At 53.6% G+C, this 20,144-nt stretch overlaps 1 protein-coding gene across 2 annotated transcripts in view; it reads left to right on the top strand.

Moving 5' to 3' along the window:
* ABCG1 (ATP binding cassette subfamily G member 1) overlaps positions 1-20,144 on the top strand; it is an 81,262-nt gene that overhangs the window by 52,407 nt on the left and 8,711 nt on the right. The window contains exons 3-12 of one of the 2 annotated variants that reach the window (XM_032276804.1): positions 295-412; positions 2,575-2,707; positions 6,164-6,214; positions 11,445-11,590; positions 13,045-13,168; positions 14,172-14,286; positions 16,150-16,298; positions 16,470-16,571; positions 18,799-18,967; positions 19,835-19,935. In XM_032276804.1, the coding sequence (XP_032132695.1) occupies positions 295-412; positions 2,575-2,707; positions 6,164-6,214; positions 11,445-11,590; positions 13,045-13,168; positions 14,172-14,286; positions 16,150-16,298; positions 16,470-16,571; positions 18,799-18,967; positions 19,835-19,935 (1,208 nt within the window). Of the gene's footprint in view, positions 1-294; positions 413-2,574; positions 2,708-6,163; positions 6,215-11,444; positions 11,591-13,044; positions 13,169-14,171; positions 14,287-16,149; positions 16,335-16,469; positions 16,572-18,798; positions 18,968-19,834; positions 19,936-20,144 lie in introns of both variants that reach the window. The other variant, XM_032276803.1, reaches the window with a different exon arrangement.

Below are 20,144 nucleotides of genomic sequence, written 5' to 3'. Positions count from 1 at the left end.
AATGGTGGATTCCTCACACACTAGACAATGAGTGGGAAGGTGCTTTGTAAGTCTAAAGCATTACACACATGCTGGTAATTATCATTATTATAACCCGTGAAATGCAATTGAAAACGTGGACCAGGGAATTAAAAAGACATGAAGTGCATGTTCTTCCCTGGAATGCAGCCTTTTCTACTCTGGGACGTCGAAGGCTACTTCAGCCTCAGTCACGTGTGCTTCAACATTTGCACATTTACCGAATCGGAGATAAAACAAAATGAAATGAACATGCATATGATCTGCTTCTTGCAGGATACAAGACCCTTCTGAAAGGAATTTCTGGGAAGTTCAACAGTGGTGAGCTGGTGGCCATTATGGGTCCTTCCGGGGCAGGGAAATCCACACTGATGAACATCCTGGCCGGATACAGGTGAGCATCCCTGCCCGGGGGGCAAAGTTCTCACCTGGTGTCAGGCCAGCAATGGAAATAGTGGGGCTTTTTCCATCAGCCCCATCACCTGGAGCAGGCTGTGGTCTACAGTGGTAGCTTCTTAAAGCTCTGCATACACAGGCTCCAGCGGAGCACAGGGTGCGTTTCGGATCAGGAAGCTCTGGAATCTGTGAAGGAAACCGGGTCCAGGGGAGAGAATGACACTGAGAGGCTGCACTTGCGAAGGGCCGTGTGCTGAGTAGAGAGCCATGCTCAGAGAGGGGTCCCTGGGCAGAGTGGCCACAGCAGCCACTCTCTTCAGCCCGGCCACAGGGACAGGAAGACGTAGGAAGGTCAAGGTCAGGGAGAGGGGTGGCCGCAGAGCTTGGAGAGAACAGGAGTGAATGCAAGTTGAAAAGAGACAGGGCATTTTCAGAAGAGAATGAGAACTGTTTGGCTGGGGCTTGTGATGGTCAGAGTTGTCTAGAAGTTTGGGCTGGGCGCGGTGGCTCACTCCTGTGTTCCCAGCACTTTGGGAGGCTGAGGCAGGTGGATCATCTGAGGTCAGGAGTTTGAGACCAGCCTGGCCAATATGGTGAAACCCCGTCTCTACTAAAAATACAGAAAAAAAAAAGCTGAACATGGTGGCAGGTGCCTATAATCCCAGCTACTTGGAAGGCTGAGGCAGAAGAGTCACTTGAACCCAGGAGGCAGAGACTGTGCCACTGCACTCCAGCCTGGGCGGCAAGAGTGAAACTCCATCAAAAACAAACAAACAACAATAACAACAAGAAAAAACAAAGAAGTTTGGTGACTGTTGTGCCCAGTGTCATCCGTGTGGGAATGATTAGAAAACTTGAATTAGAATCTTTAGAAGTGTTTTTAAAATGCTCTGTTAAAGTCAGTTATTTTCATGTCTAATGGGTTTTATTTACTGACTTTGGCAAACAATAATTTCATTTACTGAAAAAATGGTAAATACCACCCTTTTCCTTAGAGTTTCTGAATTTGACCTTAATGCCAGAAAAAATCTCACTTATGGCAATTCTCTACCTGTGAGAGTCACACCTAAAGGTTAAAGCTGAGTTCTCAGAGGGATGCAGGGCCAGAGGGGACTGGGTATCCTTGCAGGACAGCTGTTTCTGAGCTCATCAATGCGCCCACACCTTCTGGCAGCCTGATGGGGGCTTGGCATCCCAGAGCTGTGGAGGCAACTCAGGAGGGGGCCTTCAGGCCTGGGGATCCAGGGGAAGCCAGCTGACCCCCGCCTGTGCCTGGAGGAGTGAAGGGACATGGCCGCAGGCCCACAGTCATAGTAACAAGCTGAGTGAAGCTAGAAACCAGGCATGCTTTCATTAGTCTCCGTAGAGTCTCCTCAGTTTGATTCTCCATCGCATCTAGGAGGTAGGGCCAGAAAAACTGGATCTTAGAGGCATAGAGCATAGACTACCTGTGTCACACACCAGCTCCTGGGCTGCACTGATGTACCTGGAGGAATGGCAGGGGGCAGAGGCGCACAGTAGGTCTGCAGTGAGCAGATGAACCAGCCAGTGAATGACTGTGCCTGGTGAGGCCGTGCCTGCCTCACAGGAGCACCTGGAGTGCTCTCAGCCTGCTCACCAGAGAGAATTCTCCCTTCGGGAGAAGGGCCATTCGCTCGGCTAAGCGGGTCCCGGCCTCGGGCTCCAAGCCCCTGTCTGCTGGTGCTTCTTCCCAGGCCTGACGTCTGCAGAAGTCTGGCCTTCAGGCAGTAGGCGCAGCCCGAGCTACACACAGAATTGTTGAGAAGCCAATCTTACAAACCCCCACAAATCCAGGGGCTGTACATCCCCACCTTGTGGCTGTGTATAGCACTATGCCTGCCTGCGTGTCTTTGGTAGGTCAAGACAGAGCTGCTGTCACCCTGAGTATAGATACACCCACAGAGGCCTGTGTGTGCCTTCCTCTTCCCCCAGGCACTTTCTTTGTGGAATTTCTTCCTCCTGATGGCCGCAGTGCTAGCGAGGCCAGTCCCTTTCTGCCCCTCAGGGTCCCTGTGGCCCGTGGTTCAGCTGGGAAGATGCTGGGAGGTGAGCCCTGCTCTCTGGCTCCCCTCTCCTGGCCCGGGAGGCATGGGAGCAGCAGGAGCCGGCTGATGGCTTCCCCTGTCCTTGGCTCTGCAGGGAAACGGGCATGAAGGGAGCCGTCCTCATCAACGGGCTGCCCCGGGACCTGCGCTGCTTCCGGAAGGTGTCCTGCTACATCATGCAAGATGACATGCTGCTACCACACCTCACCGTGCAGGAGGCCATGATGGTGAGCTCCCGTGCCGCCCCGCCCGCCCCTGCCACCCCGCTGCCCCCCAGCCCCCACATCACACAGCACTGGCCACGTGCCCAGCTGCGAGAGACCCGAGGGCTCTGCCAGGCAGCCTGCACGCAGTCAGCACTCTCCCTCTAGCAGAGCTCTAACTCCAGGCTTGCTGTTGGGACAGGCAGCTTCATCCCCAAACCCCCAAGACCTTGAGTTTAATGGGCCTTGTTTGGCAGGGTTGGGGGTCAAGTTTCTGAGAAGGTTAGTAACTAACCCAGCTGACTTGGGTGGTCCGACCCAGGGCAGCCAACATCCCATTTCCCCTGCAGGCCAATGCTTGGGATTCTCCTTCCCATCAGCCATCCTTGAGTCATTCTGTGTCTTTGGCCCAAGCACCCACTCACCTGGTGTCTTAGTCAGGACCCCAAGGGTCTATTCCTCTGAATCAGCTGCCTGCCAGGTGGGAAAATGAAACCAGCAATGGCCGAGCATCTCCTGGGTCCCTGGCCCCAAGCACATAGCTCTACACACACCAGAGAGGTCATCCCAAGAAAGTGGGTGAGAAATGGAGCTTCCCCCAGTTACGCAAGGAGCCCAGGGTCACATGGCTGCTGACGGCCACGTGTGGCCAGAGCTGTCCATCTCCAAAGGTGCACCTGTAACTGGTAGCTCGACCTCCTTGCTGCGCACCTGCTTCACCCTCACAGCCTCAGTGTCCTCATCACACAGGGTTGGCGTAAATACTGAAAGGGAAGATACAGGGAAGGTGGGGTGGAATTCTGGCATACAGTTGGTGCCTAATCCATTCAACATGGTGACTGTTTCTTTTCACTGCTAGTAAGCCTTCCCATTGTGTCTTCACTTGTGTTGTCTGTGGATAAGTCCAGCATTTGGGGAAGTTTAAAAATACCTTCCCCTCTTGGAGCCACAAAAGTGTCCAGGAGGTGTCCTATGCCTGGGTTTCTGAAACAGCTGGTTGCGTTCCTTGGGCAGACCATGACCCAGCCAAGTGCCATGCCTGTGGGCTTCCAGGGCCTTTTTTTTTTTTTTAAGACAAAGTCTTACTCTGTCACCCAGGTTGGAATGCAGTGGCGCGATCTTGGCTCACTGCTACCTCTGCCTCCTAGGTTCAAGCAATTCTTCTGCCTCAGCCTCCCAAGTAGCTGGGACTACAGGCGCCTGCCTTCATGCCCAGCTAATTTTTGTATTTTTAGTAGAGACGAGTTTCATTGTGTTGACCAGGCTGGTCTCGAACTCCTGATCTTGTGATCTGCCTGCCTCGACTTCCCAAAGTGCTGAGATTACAGGTGTGAGCCACTGTGCCCAGCGGGGGCCATTTTTTGTTTGTTTTTTTAAAGGCTCAACTCATGGTGACCGAGACTGCACAGACCTAACTGTGGGCAGAGGTGGCCATGAGAATCCTCCCATCAAGAGGAGATTGAAAATCAGCGTGCAGCTCCGGTTGCCAGTCATGGCTGGCTCTGTGTGGGGGACTATATATTCTTCTGCTTCCTCTTTATTCTCTGCAAAAAAAGAGTCTCCAGGCTTCGTGTCCCTCCTGGCACTCGAGGGGACATCCTCAGTTCGGTCTGCTCTGTGCTTTGGTCAGTAGATGGGGGTTCACCTTGGTTTTCTGCTTGGAGAGACCCTACTTGGCCTTCCTGACTGGGGTTGGGCAAAGCTCCCTCCCCGTGGTGACCGAGAGTGGAGCTGCCTAGAGTGTCACGTGAAGGGCAATGCCAAGGGGTTCTTAGCTCAGCAAAGAGGTTCTTAGCACAGCAAAGAAAAGCAGGTTACATGTACAGACACGTGATCTGCTATCTCACCTTCTTTGTGGGGAAACAGAAAGAGAGGAACCTGCAAGGCTGTTCCGACTTGTGTTCCCTGGTCCTGCGTGTTCTGTGGGTAAGCAGATGCCATTCCCCTGGGCTGAGCCTCCCTAGGCGCTGTGTGCCCCGTGGAACTCTGACTGTTGATCTGGCCTCCAAATGGACATTCAGATGGGGCACAGAGGACCTCTGAGGAGTTGGCATACATACCCTGCAAAGTAGCCGTGAAGTTTTTCTTTACCCTGCTGTTCACTGTTCCATGTGTGCTGTAAATGCAAGCTTCATGCACACCCTGTTGATTCCTGAATTGCTCCTGCCTCTTGGGTGGTGTGAGTTTGGCTTCTCAGTGAGTTCTTGAGTGAACCCCATGGCCATGTGCTCGAGACCCAATGGCTGCTTTCTCCGCAGATGTGACTAGTGACCCCTGCTGTCTTCTCTGTCCTCTCCAACCTCGCCACCGGACCCGCTGTGAAATAATCTATTTTCAGAATCAAATTCAGTTCGATTTTGATTCTGAGAATTTCATGAGGCCTTCGAGAAATAGTCTGCAGCTATGGTATGGGTTATCACTCAAGGTCCTGTCCCACACGGAGGAGATACTGGCCACCTGTTGGGGAGTTCCGATCCCACATCAGACACAGTTGTGCATTTTTACGCTCTTCACCCTCGCAGCTGCCAGGCAGACTGAGGTATGATAGGCAGTGTCACACGCAGGCAGCTGGCTCTGCCCAGGAGTGTGGGTCTGACTCTGTCCAACTCGGGGCCTAGGACCTCTTTGCCACGCCCCCCTGCACCCCACCCTCTCCTCTGGTCCTCACAGCAACTTCTCTAGCTAATGAGGTAGACAGAGCTTAACTTCACCATTATGCTGGTGAGGAGACGGAGGCTGCGTGTTTGCCCAAAGCCACAGAAGGCAGGAGGGTGGAAGCCAGGCCGACCCTGGGCATGGTGATCTCTGCTCTGGGTTTTCCCAGGCAGGGCCAGGAGCCAGCACTGTGCTAGCAAACAGGATCTCAAAAAACACAACAACAAAATGTGGCATCCCAGTATGTCACCCTTGTAAATTCCTGTGGTGTAAAGACTCTCTGTGGATAAGTTCAAGCCTCAGCAGTTTAACATATGGTTTATGGAACTCCTAACTCATACTACTGGTTCTGCCCAGGTGTATCGCCAAGCCCCTACCTCTAAATTGTCCATATCTGACTTCTCCCCTGGGTACAGCAGAGAATTCCACTGAGATAGCTGGAAGCATTGCACATGGACTGCTCTCCTGCCACCCTGCCACTATTAAAGCAGGGGACATGGGAAGCCAAGAACTCCTTGGGTTTTCCATGGCGATCAGCAGGCTGCACTGTGGCTAGCTGCACTGTAGCTAGCTGCACCGTGGCTAGTGGCATCATGGCCAGCGGCACTGTGGCTAGTGGCACTGTGTCCAGCTGTACCATGGCTAGTGGCACAGTGTCTCGCTGCACTGTGGCTAGTGGCACCGTGTCAAGCAGCACTGTGGCTAGCTGCACCATGGCCAGTGGCACTGTGGCTAGCTGCACCACAGTCTGCAGTGCGGGCATGAAGCTCACCCTGCTGATGGCCGTCTGTTCTGCTTGTACACTGCTGTCCTTGTCCCCCGCAGGTGTCGGCGCATCTGAAGCTTCAGGAGAAGGATGAAGGCAGAAGGGAGATGGTAAGTGGGTTGTTTGGGGCCCGCAAGAGGTCCAGAAAGTACATGGGGCACATGTGGAAAGCGTGCCTACCGGGGTTTTTGGCACTGGCTTTTATTTGTGGATTTGTTTTTGCCTTGCCTTCCGTGTGTGGGACAGGTGACATTTCAGGGAGCACTGTGGCCTGCAGCAGCCAGAGGCCAGGAGAGGTGGATCTGGCGCACAGTCATGGCTTTGATTCTGAGATGCAGGAGTCAGAATGTAACGTGAGGGACGGCAGCCTTGGCACTCATGGGGCCAAAAGATGCCAGCTTCAGGGTTAGACCACGAGTGCTGCACCTTTTAGTGTTTAATATGATCTGTATTCAGTATTTTATAAGACAATAACAATGAAGATGGTTAGTCATTCATTTAAAAATAACCACCCTCTACCCACCTGCACTTGCAAGAAGAAATTTAGTTCTTACGTGTTATTAACCAGCCTTTTAAAAAAGAAAATAAAGACGTTTCCAGGATGATGAAGACTTTCTAATCCCTGTAGCCATTTTTTTTTTTTTGGCTTCATAAATTCAGGGGCAGGGACGGGGGCAGGTGGGCAGAGCCAGGGGGAGCAGCAGAAAGCCACACAGGAAGGAGCCCACCAGCCTAGGCTCATACACCCTCCCTGGGAAGCCCACTGCCCTCTCCACTCCGGCTAGTGCTGGTGGGATTTTCAGCATGAGATGGAATTTGGGGAACCTCCCCTTCTATGAGATTATCTTTCTCTCCTAACACCCTTACCTGACCGTAGTCCGGCCACTGAGAGTGAGGTTTGCCGGGTTAGTGCCAATGGCTCGCCTTGGCCCTTTGTGTTCTGGTTTAAATGGAGTGATTGACGGGATAGAGTCAAACGTGCTGAGAAACATCCACAGCAATTCTATTTTCATCATTTGCCCCTCTGCTGTGGTGTCTGACAGCTAATATTAAGTAAACGTAAACCACTTTGCTATGGAGAAGAGAGTCCGACAACCTTAATGCTCCTTCTCCCCGCCTCTGCCCGGCAACTGCACCCTTCGAAACTCAGGATTCAGCCCATGTCATCGGGGTTGGGGGGTCAAATGCCCAGTGCAGGTAGAAAGAGCCCAATGTCTGAGAGAAGTAAAATAACGCTTCATTGCTACAGAAAATGTTTTGTGTGGAATTCTTGTATTCTGAGATTGAAAAGAAAATGGATTAACGAAACCCAAAAGAGAGGAAATATGGAAATCACGTGTTTCTGGCCCTTCATGCGGACAGAAGACCCAGCCTTGTGACTTTATTGTTTAGGTTGAAAGGCAAGAACGCTCTCTGGACAGCGTTTTCTAAACAATGTAACGTAGACATCCCCCCCATACACACACACACACACACACAAACACACACACACATCACCACCCAAGCCCAAGAGTGTTGGTGATACCAAGTTATGGAAGATGAGTGTTATGGCCTGAGTCCCCCCAAAAAGATGGTATGTTCAAGCCTGTGCCCTGAAACCCAGAATTGGCTGTATTTGAAGATAGAGTCTTTATAGAGGTAACGAAGTTAAAATGGAGTCATATGGGTGGGCCCCAGTCCAGTCTGACTGTGTCCCTGTAAGAAGAGGAGAAGAGGACCCAGACACACCCCGAGGGATGATCCCATGAGGACACAGGAGGAGACGGCATCTGCCAGCCCAGGAGAGGGACCTCAGGAGCCAGCCCTGCTGCCCTCCATCCCAGACTTTGGCCTCCAGAATTGAGATAGGAATTTCTGTTGTGGAAGCACCTGGTGTGGGGTGCTAAATAACAGCCTTCGTTCTCCATACCAAAGGCATGCAGAAGAACACACAGAAAGCCAGCTGTCAGAGCTGAGTCTCGGCGAAGTCTTCCATGGGAGATGCACACAAATCAACAGAATGCGGGTCCCGGGCTTGAGCCAGGGTGACCTCCACTCTCCCTGTCTGAGGACAGCCTTGCCACCTCCCACCCCTGAGTCCTCCTTGCCTTCAGCTGCAGGACAAGAGGAGAAGCTGGCAAGAGTTCGCAGGGCCCCCACGAAGCAGAGGCTTTTCCACCCAGAGACTCAAGAAGCTGCTCCTTCTGAAGCCCGGAGGACCGCAGTGCCCCTGGGACAACCTCTCAGGGCCCTCCTCCCCATCCCTCAACCTCCCTGCTTTCAAGGGGTGTCGGAAGCACAGTCCAATCTCTTTGCCCTCCTTCAGGGTCCCAAAGACCCCTCCAGATGCTGGCCTGCAAGCTGAGGGGCAGCTGTGGGGTTCCAAGGAGAGACGGTGGAATCGGCCACTGATGGTTGGTGTGGAGGAGGGACCGAGAGCTCTGCAGCGTGAGGCACTGGAGAGAGGGAATTCTGTCTCTCTGATCCAAACCAAAGGCCTGAGGACAGAGCAGACGGGGGAGAGGGTCTCGGGGATCACCGGATTTGCGGGGAGCAGGCGTGGGAGGTGGAGGGCGGAGAACCCTGCTAACAAGGAGAGGTCCTGGAGTGAAGTGGAGTTGAGCACACAGGGGACCCCTCCTGGAACCCACTGATGGCCTTGGGCTACAGCCTGCCACGCACGAGCCGAGCTTCGCCTATAACGTGGGGACAGGGAGCCAGGCCCCACTTGCCTTTCTGGGCAGTGCCAACCTGAACTGTATGGCTTCTTTAAGGCCTCTGAGCTCAATGGAGCCCATGTGATCCCTATGGGAGGGACTGTGGGATTGCTTCCTTGCAGCTCGAGGTGACAGCCACCAGCATTTTCTGGCATAGCTCAGGAAAGACTCTCCCCGAGGACTGGGTACACAGGGAGTGCTCCTCAGCAGGGTCTGTGCTGAGGCCACAGAAAGCCAGGCCCTTCGCCTGCCGGAGCGAGAAGACCCAGAACAAGCCGGCATCTTGGCAGAGAATGGAAGCGCCTCCCGGGAGCAGCCACATGGGGCCCGAGGGCAGATGGCACCCATGGGTGTGTGTCCTTGTGGCACATGGGCCCTGCCTAAGACACAGCCCAGAAGACAGCCTCCAGCTGCTATCAACTGGGTTTACAAGGGCAAAAATATCGGCTCATGTGGCTGAATCAGCCCTGAGTGAGCCCCTGGCACCGTCCCAATTCCTCTGAGGCTGGACTGAACAGTGCGGAGAGCCCTCCACACAGGACGGAGAGGCCACACTGCATCCACCGCATGCTCTCACTAGCAGATGCAGCTGGACCCGCACTCCTGTTCCTCAGCCATGGCGCAGGTGCGCATCTCCCTGACGGGCCACCATCAGGAGGACACGGCAGCCATGTCATGGCTTCACTCACTTCCCTCTAGCCCCCGAGGTGCACATGGGTCCAAGTTCTGTCTCATGGAAATACAATGGGATGGAACGTCCTAGCAGACGGTGGAATAAGTTGTGCACGGCCTTTCTTGATTCCCAGCAAAGCAGCCTCAGTTCCCCAGAGCCCTCTAGCAAGCCACTTCCTCAGGAGTGAGGCCCCCAGGGGCAGCATGGCCTGCTGAGACCTTCCCTGGAGCACCCGCTGGGAGGCCCCAGGGGGCTGGAGCTACACTGGGCCTGCAAGTTTCTTGTTTGTTTAGGAAAAATGTATAAACAACCGAGATCATTGTTTGTTCTTTCTGACTAGTCTTTAAAATAGACCCACCTGGGTGGCGTCCCTCCTGAGAGGACTCTGGAGAAAGTGGGGTGGGCCCAGCTCATGAGCAAGGGTGCGGAGGGAAAGACACCCACAGCGGCCTCCGCTTCCAGCATCCCCTCTGTGAAAATGGAGGGAGAGAAGAAGATGTGTCGTATGTGTGGAGCCCCCACAGTTAGCCTGGAAGCCCCAGCTTTGGCCAGTGGTTCCAGAAGACCCAGTGGCCTCATCCTGGGACACCAGCAGAAGAGGGCCCTGCCCACCTTGCACACCCCCACCCGACAGCCTTTCCAGCCAGCCTCCTACAAGCTGTTTCTGGTTTGGTGGCCCTCAGAGCCAGGTGTCCAGTGGAGGCACCAGAGCTGGGACAAGGGCATCAGCAAGGAGCTCAGGACAGGGCTGGAGCCCAGGTCAGCTGACCCTGCACTGCCACCTGCCCCAGCCTGTCCAGCGGCCGTGCCCCGGTTCTTGTTGTCACCAAAGCTGCACTTTGTACTGACCGTGCATAAATAATTCAAAAGCCCAGAGTGGAAATTTTCTTCCTCGTGTATTCCTCCTCCCTTCGGATGACTTCATCTCGCTAGAGGAGCTGCTGGACTAGGGTCCGCTGGCTTTGGCCGAGAGGGCTGCCCCACCGGGGTGGGGACAACAGCTGGGTGAATGCTGGAGAGAGGCCCAGGCCGGCTGCCCCAGGGTAGGGAGGCAAGGATGGCAGTGGCTGACCCAGGCCTGCTTCTGAGAACATGCTGGGCTGAAAGCAGCACCAAGCCAACACAGAAATCTGCTGACCTCTGTATTCCCGGAGTCAATACAGGATCAATATTCCAGAGCACACGGGGGGCTCTGTGCACAGTGCCCTGCTTGGATCTTGGCATGCAGGCTGCTTCCTGGAGCCTGGGCCGAGGTGTAGCTGCTGTGGGTCATAACTGCTTTGAGGGGCACTGCAAATCTGTTTCATTGCCTTCTTGGCACCTTGGAGACCTTGCTTTCAAGTCAAACCTATTTATAAGAACAAAAGTGACGCTGTCCCCCTTCCTGAGAACCCTGGCACTTGTGACTGTGTCCCTACCCTTAACACCCACCTCAGCAATGACAAGAGCTCTGAGAAGAGCCTTCGAGGGTTCCATGCGGCTCTGCGCTCTCTGCATTCACTCTTTCAAGTAACAGTCACAGCGACCCTCCCTTCGGTCTGGGCAGAAACCACCAGAAATCGTGCATCCTCTCATGTGTCCATTCATCCATCAGTTCATCAACTGTTTACTGAATACCTTCTCTGTACAGGGCACTGGGCTAGGCTTAGCAGTGAGGAATGTGCCCTGGGCACCTGCCAGAGGCCTATGGCTGATGAGGACACAGGCCCTCGGGTCTGACCTCAGCACTGCTGCACAGACTCTGGGCAGCCTCTGTCCCTCATCAGGACTGCTGACGTGGAAATGGCACCTGCCCCGACTGGCACCAGGCAGCCTGGGGAGGGCTTGACTTGGGCAACCTCCATGTGGACCAGGCACAGTGTGTCCAGCAGGCTGAGGGCGGCCAGCAGGTCTCCCGCGTGGGCCGTGGGAGGTGGTGAGCTTTGGCTCGCAGCTCAAATAATCCAATGTCTTTGGTTCTGCCACCTCCAGGTCAAGGAGATACTGACAGCACTGGGCCTGCTGTCTTGCGCCAACACACGAACGGGGAGCCTGTCAGGTGGCCAGCGAAAGCGCCTGGCCATCGCCCTGGAGCTGGTGAACAACCCTCCAGTCATGTTCTTCGATGAGCCCACCAGGTAAGTCAGGAGCGTCTGGGCTGGTGTCCAGGAGCAGGAAGAAGCCCCTTTGTTCAGGTGACCCTGACATCCTGATGCAGCCTCAGAGGGGTGAGGTGAGCTCTGCTCGCCCAGTGGCTCCTCCTTCCATATGGGACCGCTGGGCAGAGGGGCTGACTTATACCCCCTCCCGCCTCTACTCAGAGACGTCCCTGCGCTCAGGCTGGCAACGCCATGTGTTGAGCCTGGAGATATGGTTTGGGGGAAAACCATACCCCTTTCATGATGCTTGTCTCTTCCATGATGCCAAGTTCCCCATGGCTCAGTCACTCCAAAGACCAGGATCATGGAACACCCTGGGAAAAGGTCTGTCTTCAGGTGTGTTCTGGAAACGCCTCGCACTTTAGCACATCAGAGGCTCAGAGATGCCCGCAGGACAAAACCCTCCCTCGGGTGCTCACCAGGCCTCTATAGCTACGGGCACCCTGATGCCTTTCCTGGGTGATGCCCTTTACTTTTGGGGCTCCCCTGGGGAGTTGCTGCCTGGAGTCCTGGCTCTGGTGCCCCTGGCCACGGGTCAAGCTCACCTGACTCCTGCGCGTGTCCTATTCAGTTGTACCTGGCAGAATGGGCTGCTGGGAACCAGGCTGCTCCTGAAATGACTTCAGCCAGACTTTGTGTGGTCTCACTTCTGCCACACACTCACCTCTCCAAAGTCCGGCTAGATGTGACAGCAATGTGACAGCGGCCTTCTGTGGGGAGGGGCTCACGTGTTTGTTTCTCTTGGGCCTGCACAGTACCAGTCTATAAAATAGTTCAGGAAAAGAGAGACCACAATGAGCCCTTAAGTAGCATCTTGCAGGCTGAATGTGTGGGCGCCAGGGGACTTCCCAGCACATACTTGTCCCCCCGACCTGTCACTTCAGAGTTGAGGGGCTGGGAACAGGAATAGGTCTGAGGGGCCAGGCAGGGAGAAGAGACAACAGAGGTCCCCAGGACACTGCCGGACAGTGAAACAGCCGCCAGAATCAAGCCCACCTGAGCTGCACCAAGGCCCCCTTCTATGGGGTGACACCCCATCACCAGCCCCCGAGATGGGAGATGAGGAGTGGGGTGGTGACTGCAGAGCACTGGACCACCGGAGGCCCAGCTGCCTGCCTGGACACTGGTGAAGTCCCCTCCTGCCCAGATGAGTGGGGACCCCCACCTCTGTCCTGGACTCTGGCAGCAAGGCTCGCTGGGGCTCCTCTGCTCTTGCCAGGAATAAAATGCAGCATGAAAAGCCCCACTGTGTGCTCCCCACTGAGCAGCCAAACAAACAGGAAAAGCAGAGTCCAGCCTGGGAGAGGGCAGCTGCAGCTGCAGGCCCCTGATGCCAAGCCCTCTTGGATAGGGACTCCCTGGGCCCCTGGGACCTGGCCAGTGGCTTGTCCCTGCCGCCCACAGGCGTCTCACAGTGCCCCCTTGACTTGCAGCGGCCTGGACAGCGCCTCCTGCTTCCAGGTGGTCTCACTGATGAAGGGGCTGGCTCAGGGGGGGCGCTCCATCATCTGTACCATCCACCAGCCCAGCGCCAAGCTCTTCGAGCTGTTTGACCAGGTATGTGGGCCCCGGGCCTCCCTGCCAGATCACCACTGCACTCACATCGGCCCGGTGACAGCGAACCCTGGGCACCGACGGCCTTCTGTTACCTCGTAGGGTGTCTTCATTTTTGAGAGTGTTTAGGTGCTAGGTTTTGTGAGACTTCTGGACCCACAGGCAGCGAAGGGGGCTGGGGAGCTGAAGTGGCTGAGCAGAGTCCTCTCTTGGTCCTGGTGGTGGGTCGTGGGATCCTAGGTGTCATCAGCATTGCCGGACTTCATCACCTCCCCTGTTAAAATGGGGGCGGGGTGACAGTTGTTTTCCAGAATGAATGACAGGTTACAGCATTTGCACAATATCATGTAGTTTATAAATATTAGGGTTTGGCCAGGCACAGTGGCTCTCCCCTGCAATCCCAGCCCTTTGGGAGGTCAAGGTGGGCAGATCACTTGAGCTTGGGAGCTGAAGAACACCCTGAGAAACATGGCGAAACCCTGTCCCTACAAAAGAAAAAAAAAGTGAAAAAATTACCGAGGTGTGGACACTCCTATAGTCCCAGCTACTTGGGACGCTGAGGTGGGAGGATCACCTGAGCCGGGGAGGTGGAAGTTGCACTGAGCCAAGATTGCACCACTACACCCCAGCCTGGGCAACAGAGCAAGACTCTGTATCAAAAAAAAAAAAAAAAAATCAGGTTTTGATATTAGTCTGAGCAAAAGTAGTCACAAAGGGATAAAATGTGTGTAGCTCCAAAATTTTTTCTGAGCAGGTGGTTAGCATAAAAAATAAAAAGCAAACAATATAATAAAATCATGCCTGGCCATGTGATATTCTGTCTTCCACGACTTATCATGGCTTTCCCTTCAAATTTTAATAGGGCCCTTGGGGGATAATATCAAGTGCTCAGGAGAAGAAGCAGCTGGTTGTTGGGCGGGCTGACTGACTGGTTGATTGATGAGAGCTCCCGCTGCTTTACGAGGAAGGCAGGGCTTGATCCCTTTCTCTTCTTACTTTTTTCCAGCTTTACGTCCTGAGTCAAGGACAATGTGTGTACCGGGGAAAAGTCTCCAATCTTGTGCCATATTTGCGGGATTTGGGTCTGAACTGCCCAACCTACCACAACCCAGCAGATTTTGGTAAGCGGAGCCCTGAGCAGCTTGGGGGACGGGAAGGGGATTTTCCTCCTCTGTGGGTTTCACTTTTAGCCGACGCCCCCAACTCAGAAATCACTTGAACATACCACAAATGGCTCAAGTGTCATCCAGTGATAAAACTTTTAAAGAACAACAAAATTAGCTTCCTTTCCTAGACACTAGGTAAAAGCATCTGGCCAGCCAGTCTCCGCCCCTCTCCTGTCTGTGTGTGCTGATCGCCCGAGGACAGCAGTCTTTGGATTTAGGCCCTAAGTCCAGGATCATTCATCTCCAGATCCTAATTACCTCTGCAAAGACCCTTTTCCAAATAAGGTTTCATGATGACGGTCCAGGTGGACTTCTCTCCTCCTTTACCTTCCAGCCATCAGCCTTAATCTGTCACTTTTCTTTAAAATATTTGATTTATACAATTTCCAGGACTCTATGTTTTCTACATTATTTCCCAAATTGTGTTCCATGAGCCAGTTCATGGGAAGTGCCTCTCACTCACAACGGGTAGGCTGTGATGGCGAGGAGAGAGGGCACGGGGTGCAGGGAGGGTGGTTTGAGGGAGGCGGGAGCCCCGGGAGGCTGTGGTTCTGGTTTCACGCTCACTCACAAGGGAGAGTAACAGATCAGTAAGAGGTCAGTAATGGATGCTGATGAGTGCAGCAGGGGAGGTGAGGTCTGAAGTCTGCATGGAGGTGAGAACCTGGAGGGATGGGTGGGCAGGAAGGAGAGGAAAGACATGGCGCATGGGGATGCGAGAGGTCCCAGAGAGATGAGGATGGTCCCTTCTGGGGCTTCCATTTCCTCAGTGTCATCTGACCAGAGAGTGGGTGGTGGAGTGAGGGAAGTGTGGCCCACTGTAGCGGGTGCGGGTGACCACAGGGGCCTGGAAGCATGGAAACGTTGCCTGGCAGTGCTGTGGGCTTGTTTGGAGCCCTTGAGGATAACTTTCTGGTGGAGCCAATGGGTCCTGGTTTGTGGTTTGATCTAGGAGGTATGGTGGCCCAATACCAGCTGGGAGGAAGCAGGTAGCTGGCTCTGCCAGAGGGAAGTACGGAAAAGGCAACAGCATTGGGAGCTTTCGGCCTCAGCAAGAATATTACTGGAGTGAGGGTCGAGGTGTCACACAGGGAGGACACAGAGGTAGGAGAGGGCGGAGGGCTTGTGAGAAAACAGAGGCAGGCAGAGGGATAAGACCACTTGCCACGGGAGTGTGGAAGGAGCCGCGGGCTGCAGAGGACGTCGAGGCGGGAGGAAGCCTTGGGGGAGCGAGTCGGCAGGCGGAGGGATGAGGTGAAGATTGAGATGCGGGAGGGACAGCAGGAGCAGGTGCAGAGTTGGGAGGCAAGTGCAGGAGATACTCACTGGGCTCTGAGAGGTGCAGGTCGAGGTTCCCAGGACCGCCAAGTCCCCAGGGTGCCAGCCACACGTGTGGCGGTGGGCATGTCCTCTGTGGTCTTATAGAACTGCTGCAGCTCTCATCACACCCTGCCAAACCACAGGCTCCTTAGGGAGGAGTCCTGCTTCCTTCTTTCTGCCCCCCTCCCCAGCTCCACCTTGGAGGCTGGCACAGAGCAGGCATTTAAGTACCGGCTGGATGAGCCATCAGTAGATGCACCCACCGACAGCGCAGTGTGTGTTTGCTTTCAGTCTCCTGACATGATAAATGGCCTGGCTGGGGGTTTGCGGGCCAAATGCTGGTTGACAAATGATTCTGACATCATGCCATCAGCACCGCCATGCGGCACCTATGTAATCACTTTAAAACATTCCCACTTGAAAAACGACTTTCGCATTTGCGCGATTGGGGCGTCTTTCCTGGAGCCTGGGCTGACCCCACTTCTGTGTCTCCTACAGTTATGGAGGTTGCATCTGGCGAGTATGGTGATCAGAATGGTCGCCTGGTGAGAGCGGTTCGGGAGGGCATGTGTGACTCCGACCATAAGAGAGACCTTGGGGGTGATGCCGAGGTGAACCCTTTTCTTTGGCACCGGCCCTCTGAAGAGGTAAAGCAGACAAAACGATTAAAGGGGTTGAGAAAGGTAATGCAAATCCCGAAGCCCCCCGGGGAGGCTGCATGTGGCGCTGTACATCGCTGCATGACAGCTCTTTCCGAGTGAGAAGGAGCCGTGGCTCCAGGCTGGCTTTCACCAGTCCCCTCTTGGGTGTGTCCACAGGACTCCTCATCCATGGAAGGCTGCCACAGCTTCTCCGCCAGCTGCCTGACACAGTTCTGTATCCTCTTCAAGAGGACCTTCCTCAGCATCATGAGGGACTCGGTAAGGCTGCCTCGCATCTTCTCCCGTGGCTCGGGAGGCCGTGGGTCATTTTCTCATAGACTCGTCCTGATGGAATGTGTTCCTTTATTCTCACACTGCTATAAAGAAATCCCCGAGGCTGGGCGCGGTGGCTTATGCCTCTAATGCCAACACTTTGGGAGGCCAAGGCGGGCAGATCACCTGAGGTCAGGAGTTTGAGACCAGCCTGGCCAACATGGCAAAACCCCATCTCTACTAAAAATACAAAAATTAGTGGTTGTGGTAGCGCACACCTGTAATCCCAGCTACGAGGAAGGCTGAGGCAGGAGAACTCCTTGAACCCAGGGGGTGGAGGTTGCAGTAAGCCTAGATCTCACCACCACACTCCAACCTGGGCAACAGAGCAAGACTCCTGTAGAAGAAAGAAAAGAGAAGAGAAGAGAAGAGAGAAGAGAGAAGAGAGAGAAGAGAAGAGAAGAAGAGAAGAGAAGAGAAGAAGAGAAAAGAAAAGAAGGAAAGGAAGGAAGGAAAGAAAGAAGGAAAGAAGGAAAGGAAGGAAAGAAGGAAAGAGAGAGAGAGAAAGAAAGAAGGAAAAAATGAAAGAAAAAGAAAAAAGAAAGGAAGAAAGAGAAAGAAAGAAAGAAAGAAGCATTTCTTTCTTTGATTCTGGAGAATTTATAAAGAAAAGAGGTTGAATTGGCTCATTGTTGTGCAGGCCATATAGGAAGCATGTCTGGGGAGGCCTCAGGAAACTTTCAATCATGGTGGAAGGTGAAGGGGAGGTAGGCAGATCTTACATGGCAGAGCAGGAGGAAGGCGGATGGAGTACTACACACGTTTAAACATCCAGATCTCTTGGGCCGGGTGCAGTGGCTTACGCCTATAATCCCAGCACTTTGGGAGGCTGAGACAGATGGATCATGAGGTCAAGAGATTGAGACTATCTTGGTCAACATGGTGAAACCCCGTCTTTACTAAAAAATACAAAAATTAGCTGGGCATGGTGGTGCGTGTCTGTAGTCCCAGCTACTTGGGAGACTGAGGCAGGAGATCTGCTTGAACCCAGGAGACGGAGATTGCAGTGAGCTGATATCACACCATTGCACTCCAGCCTGGGTAACAAGAGCAAAACTCTGCCTCAAAAAAAAAAAAAAATCCAGATCTCGCAATCATTCACTCACTGTCACAAGCACAGGATTGAAGGGGAAGTCCATCTGCCCCATGATCCAATCAGGTCTCAATTCCAACACTGGGGATTACAATTTAATTTGAGATTTGGGTGGGGACACAGATTCAAGCCATATCACTAAACTTTCAAATTACTTTTCTTCCATTTGCAATAGTCAGTGTTGACTGTACTGCTGCAGTAACAAACACTCCCAAAATGTCCGTGTCTCCCTCCATCAATATTTGTGTCCTGCTTATGTGAGGGGTGGCAACAGTGGGTTGCGTTGTTTCTCTGTCCCATAAGTCTTCTCACCTGGGGACAGCTCCTATCTGGACATGCCTTTCTGGAACAGGTCAAAGGAAAAGTGCAAGAGAGAAACCAAATGACAGCCCTTAAAACTTCCAGTTGGAGGTGGCAGATGGTCACTTGTACTCACATGCCATTGGCCTAAACAAGTCACATGGCCAAGCCTGAAACCAGGGCGCTGGGCAAGTCCATTTCTCCTTCAGGAAAGCACTGTGAATCATGAGGATTGGGGTGGAGAGGTGGGCAATTCCTTATAGGGAAGGAGGTGGTGAATACATGGGAATCATAATAATGTCCGCCAGGGAAGTGGACTATCTGGCCACCTGCTTAGGAGGTGCTGAATGCCTGGTGTGGCTTCTGGGACCTAATTTGAAAGACAGAGGGACTCACCACAGCCCATACCAGAGCACTTGAAGCCTCTGATACAGACACTTTTCCCTCTCCATTGCTTTTACCTTTCCACTCTTCTCAGGGTAGACTTGTTCTCCATTTTGAATCTTTAACAAAGGATAGTAGTTATGTCTGTTTTAACACAACAAAAGCCTGACATGTGTGCATATGTGTGTGAGCATGTATGTATGAATGTGTGTGAGCGTGTGCATGTATGTGAGTTGTCTTAGGGTTTGGCTTGTTTTTCTGGAGGAGAAGGGAGGATGAAGCCTGAGACCCACTGTCCAGAGTTCAGGGCCGCACACTTCCAAAGTCACAGCCGGGTTATCCTCCGCGCCGAGGACGGCTGTGCATGCACCGGGTAAGACGCGGCTCTGCCCCCAGGTCCTGACGCACCTGCGCATCACCTCGCACATCGGGATTGGCCTCCTCATTGGCCTGCTGTACTTGGGGATCGGGAACGAAGCCAAGAAGGTCTTGAGTAACTCGGGCTTCCTCTTCTTCTCCATGCTGTTCCTCATGTTCGCGGCCCTCATGCCCACCGTCCTGACATGTGAGTGATGGACTGCAGACTTCCTTATTTTCAATTCCTACCCAAGTATGGGGGCCTGAGGTCATGCCTTGACCAACAGATGAGTTTTCTAAACACAATGTTTTCTTTTTGTTAAATATTATCTTCTGTGTTGGCAGATGCAAGTTGTATTGTATTTGCTATTAAATAAGAAAATACAATATTTAAGCCAAAGGAATGAATCCCTAGTGGAAGAGTTTTAAGCATGGTGGAGGGCTGACGGGAGGGAGATTTCTCAAAGGTTCACTAATCAGGAGCCCCCTAACTCTACTGCTTAAGCATTACCTAGTCCAGTTGTTAAGACAGCTCTGCACAGCCCACTTAGGGAGCAGATGAGCTCTCCTAGATGGATCTCCACACAACTTCAGTTTGTTTACAAGGAGGCTGCCCTTGATCACTGTGGGCTGACAGCAAACACAGCTGCTGCTTCTCCAGGACTTCAGCATAAACAGCTCCTGCCTAGGTACCTCCTCCCCGAGCTGCCCCTGATTTCTAAGAGCAGCTTGCAGCCTTGCTCACGGAAAGGGACCACACTGATGCAGTTTCAGAAGAGGCAGACTCAGGAAGGGTAAGGACAGGCGTGAATCCTCGCATTCATCACTAAGATGATGCTTTGTATTCACAGACCTGCTCCCCACCCTGATTCTCCACTTGATGACTCTTCAGGTTACACGCACGGGTGGCGAGTTTTCCAGGATAGTAAAACATGTGCCCTGTTTGTTCAGTCTCTTGGTGCTGCAGGCCAGAACTGAGTTGCGAGACTCACGGCTCAAGATCGCCTGTTCGGATGTTGAACAGGCTCGCGGCGCGTGGCTGCTGACCCTTCTTCTTTGCTTTTCTATCTCCTAGTTCCTCTGGAGATGGGAGTCTTTCTTCGGGAACACCTGAACTACTGGTACAGCCTGAAGGCCTATTACCTAGCCAAGACCATGGCGGACGTGCCCTTTCAGGTGTGTTAGCCGGGGGGCTGGAATTGGAAGCCGGGGCAGGAGTTCTGCACGCTCTTTATATCGAGTAAGAGAGCCTGCCGAGGATGCAGGGTAGCGGGGGGAAGGACCCGACTTCCGCTGGGGGGGAAAGAGGCCGACTTCCGGAGCGCCTGCGGGGGCTGGGGGGGAAGGGGCCGACTTCCGGAGCTCCAGCGGAGATGTGGGGGAAG

Source organism: Sapajus apella, unplaced genomic scaffold (genome assembly GCF_009761245.1).
Source record: "Sapajus apella isolate SASKATOON/1434 unplaced genomic scaffold, GSC_monkey_1.0 scaffold8, whole genome shotgun sequence".
Taxonomy (NCBI): Eukaryota; Metazoa; Chordata; class Mammalia; order Primates; family Cebidae; genus Sapajus; species Sapajus apella.
Note: the sequence above shows the minus strand (reverse complement) of the source record. Positions and strands in the feature narration are given on the sequence as shown.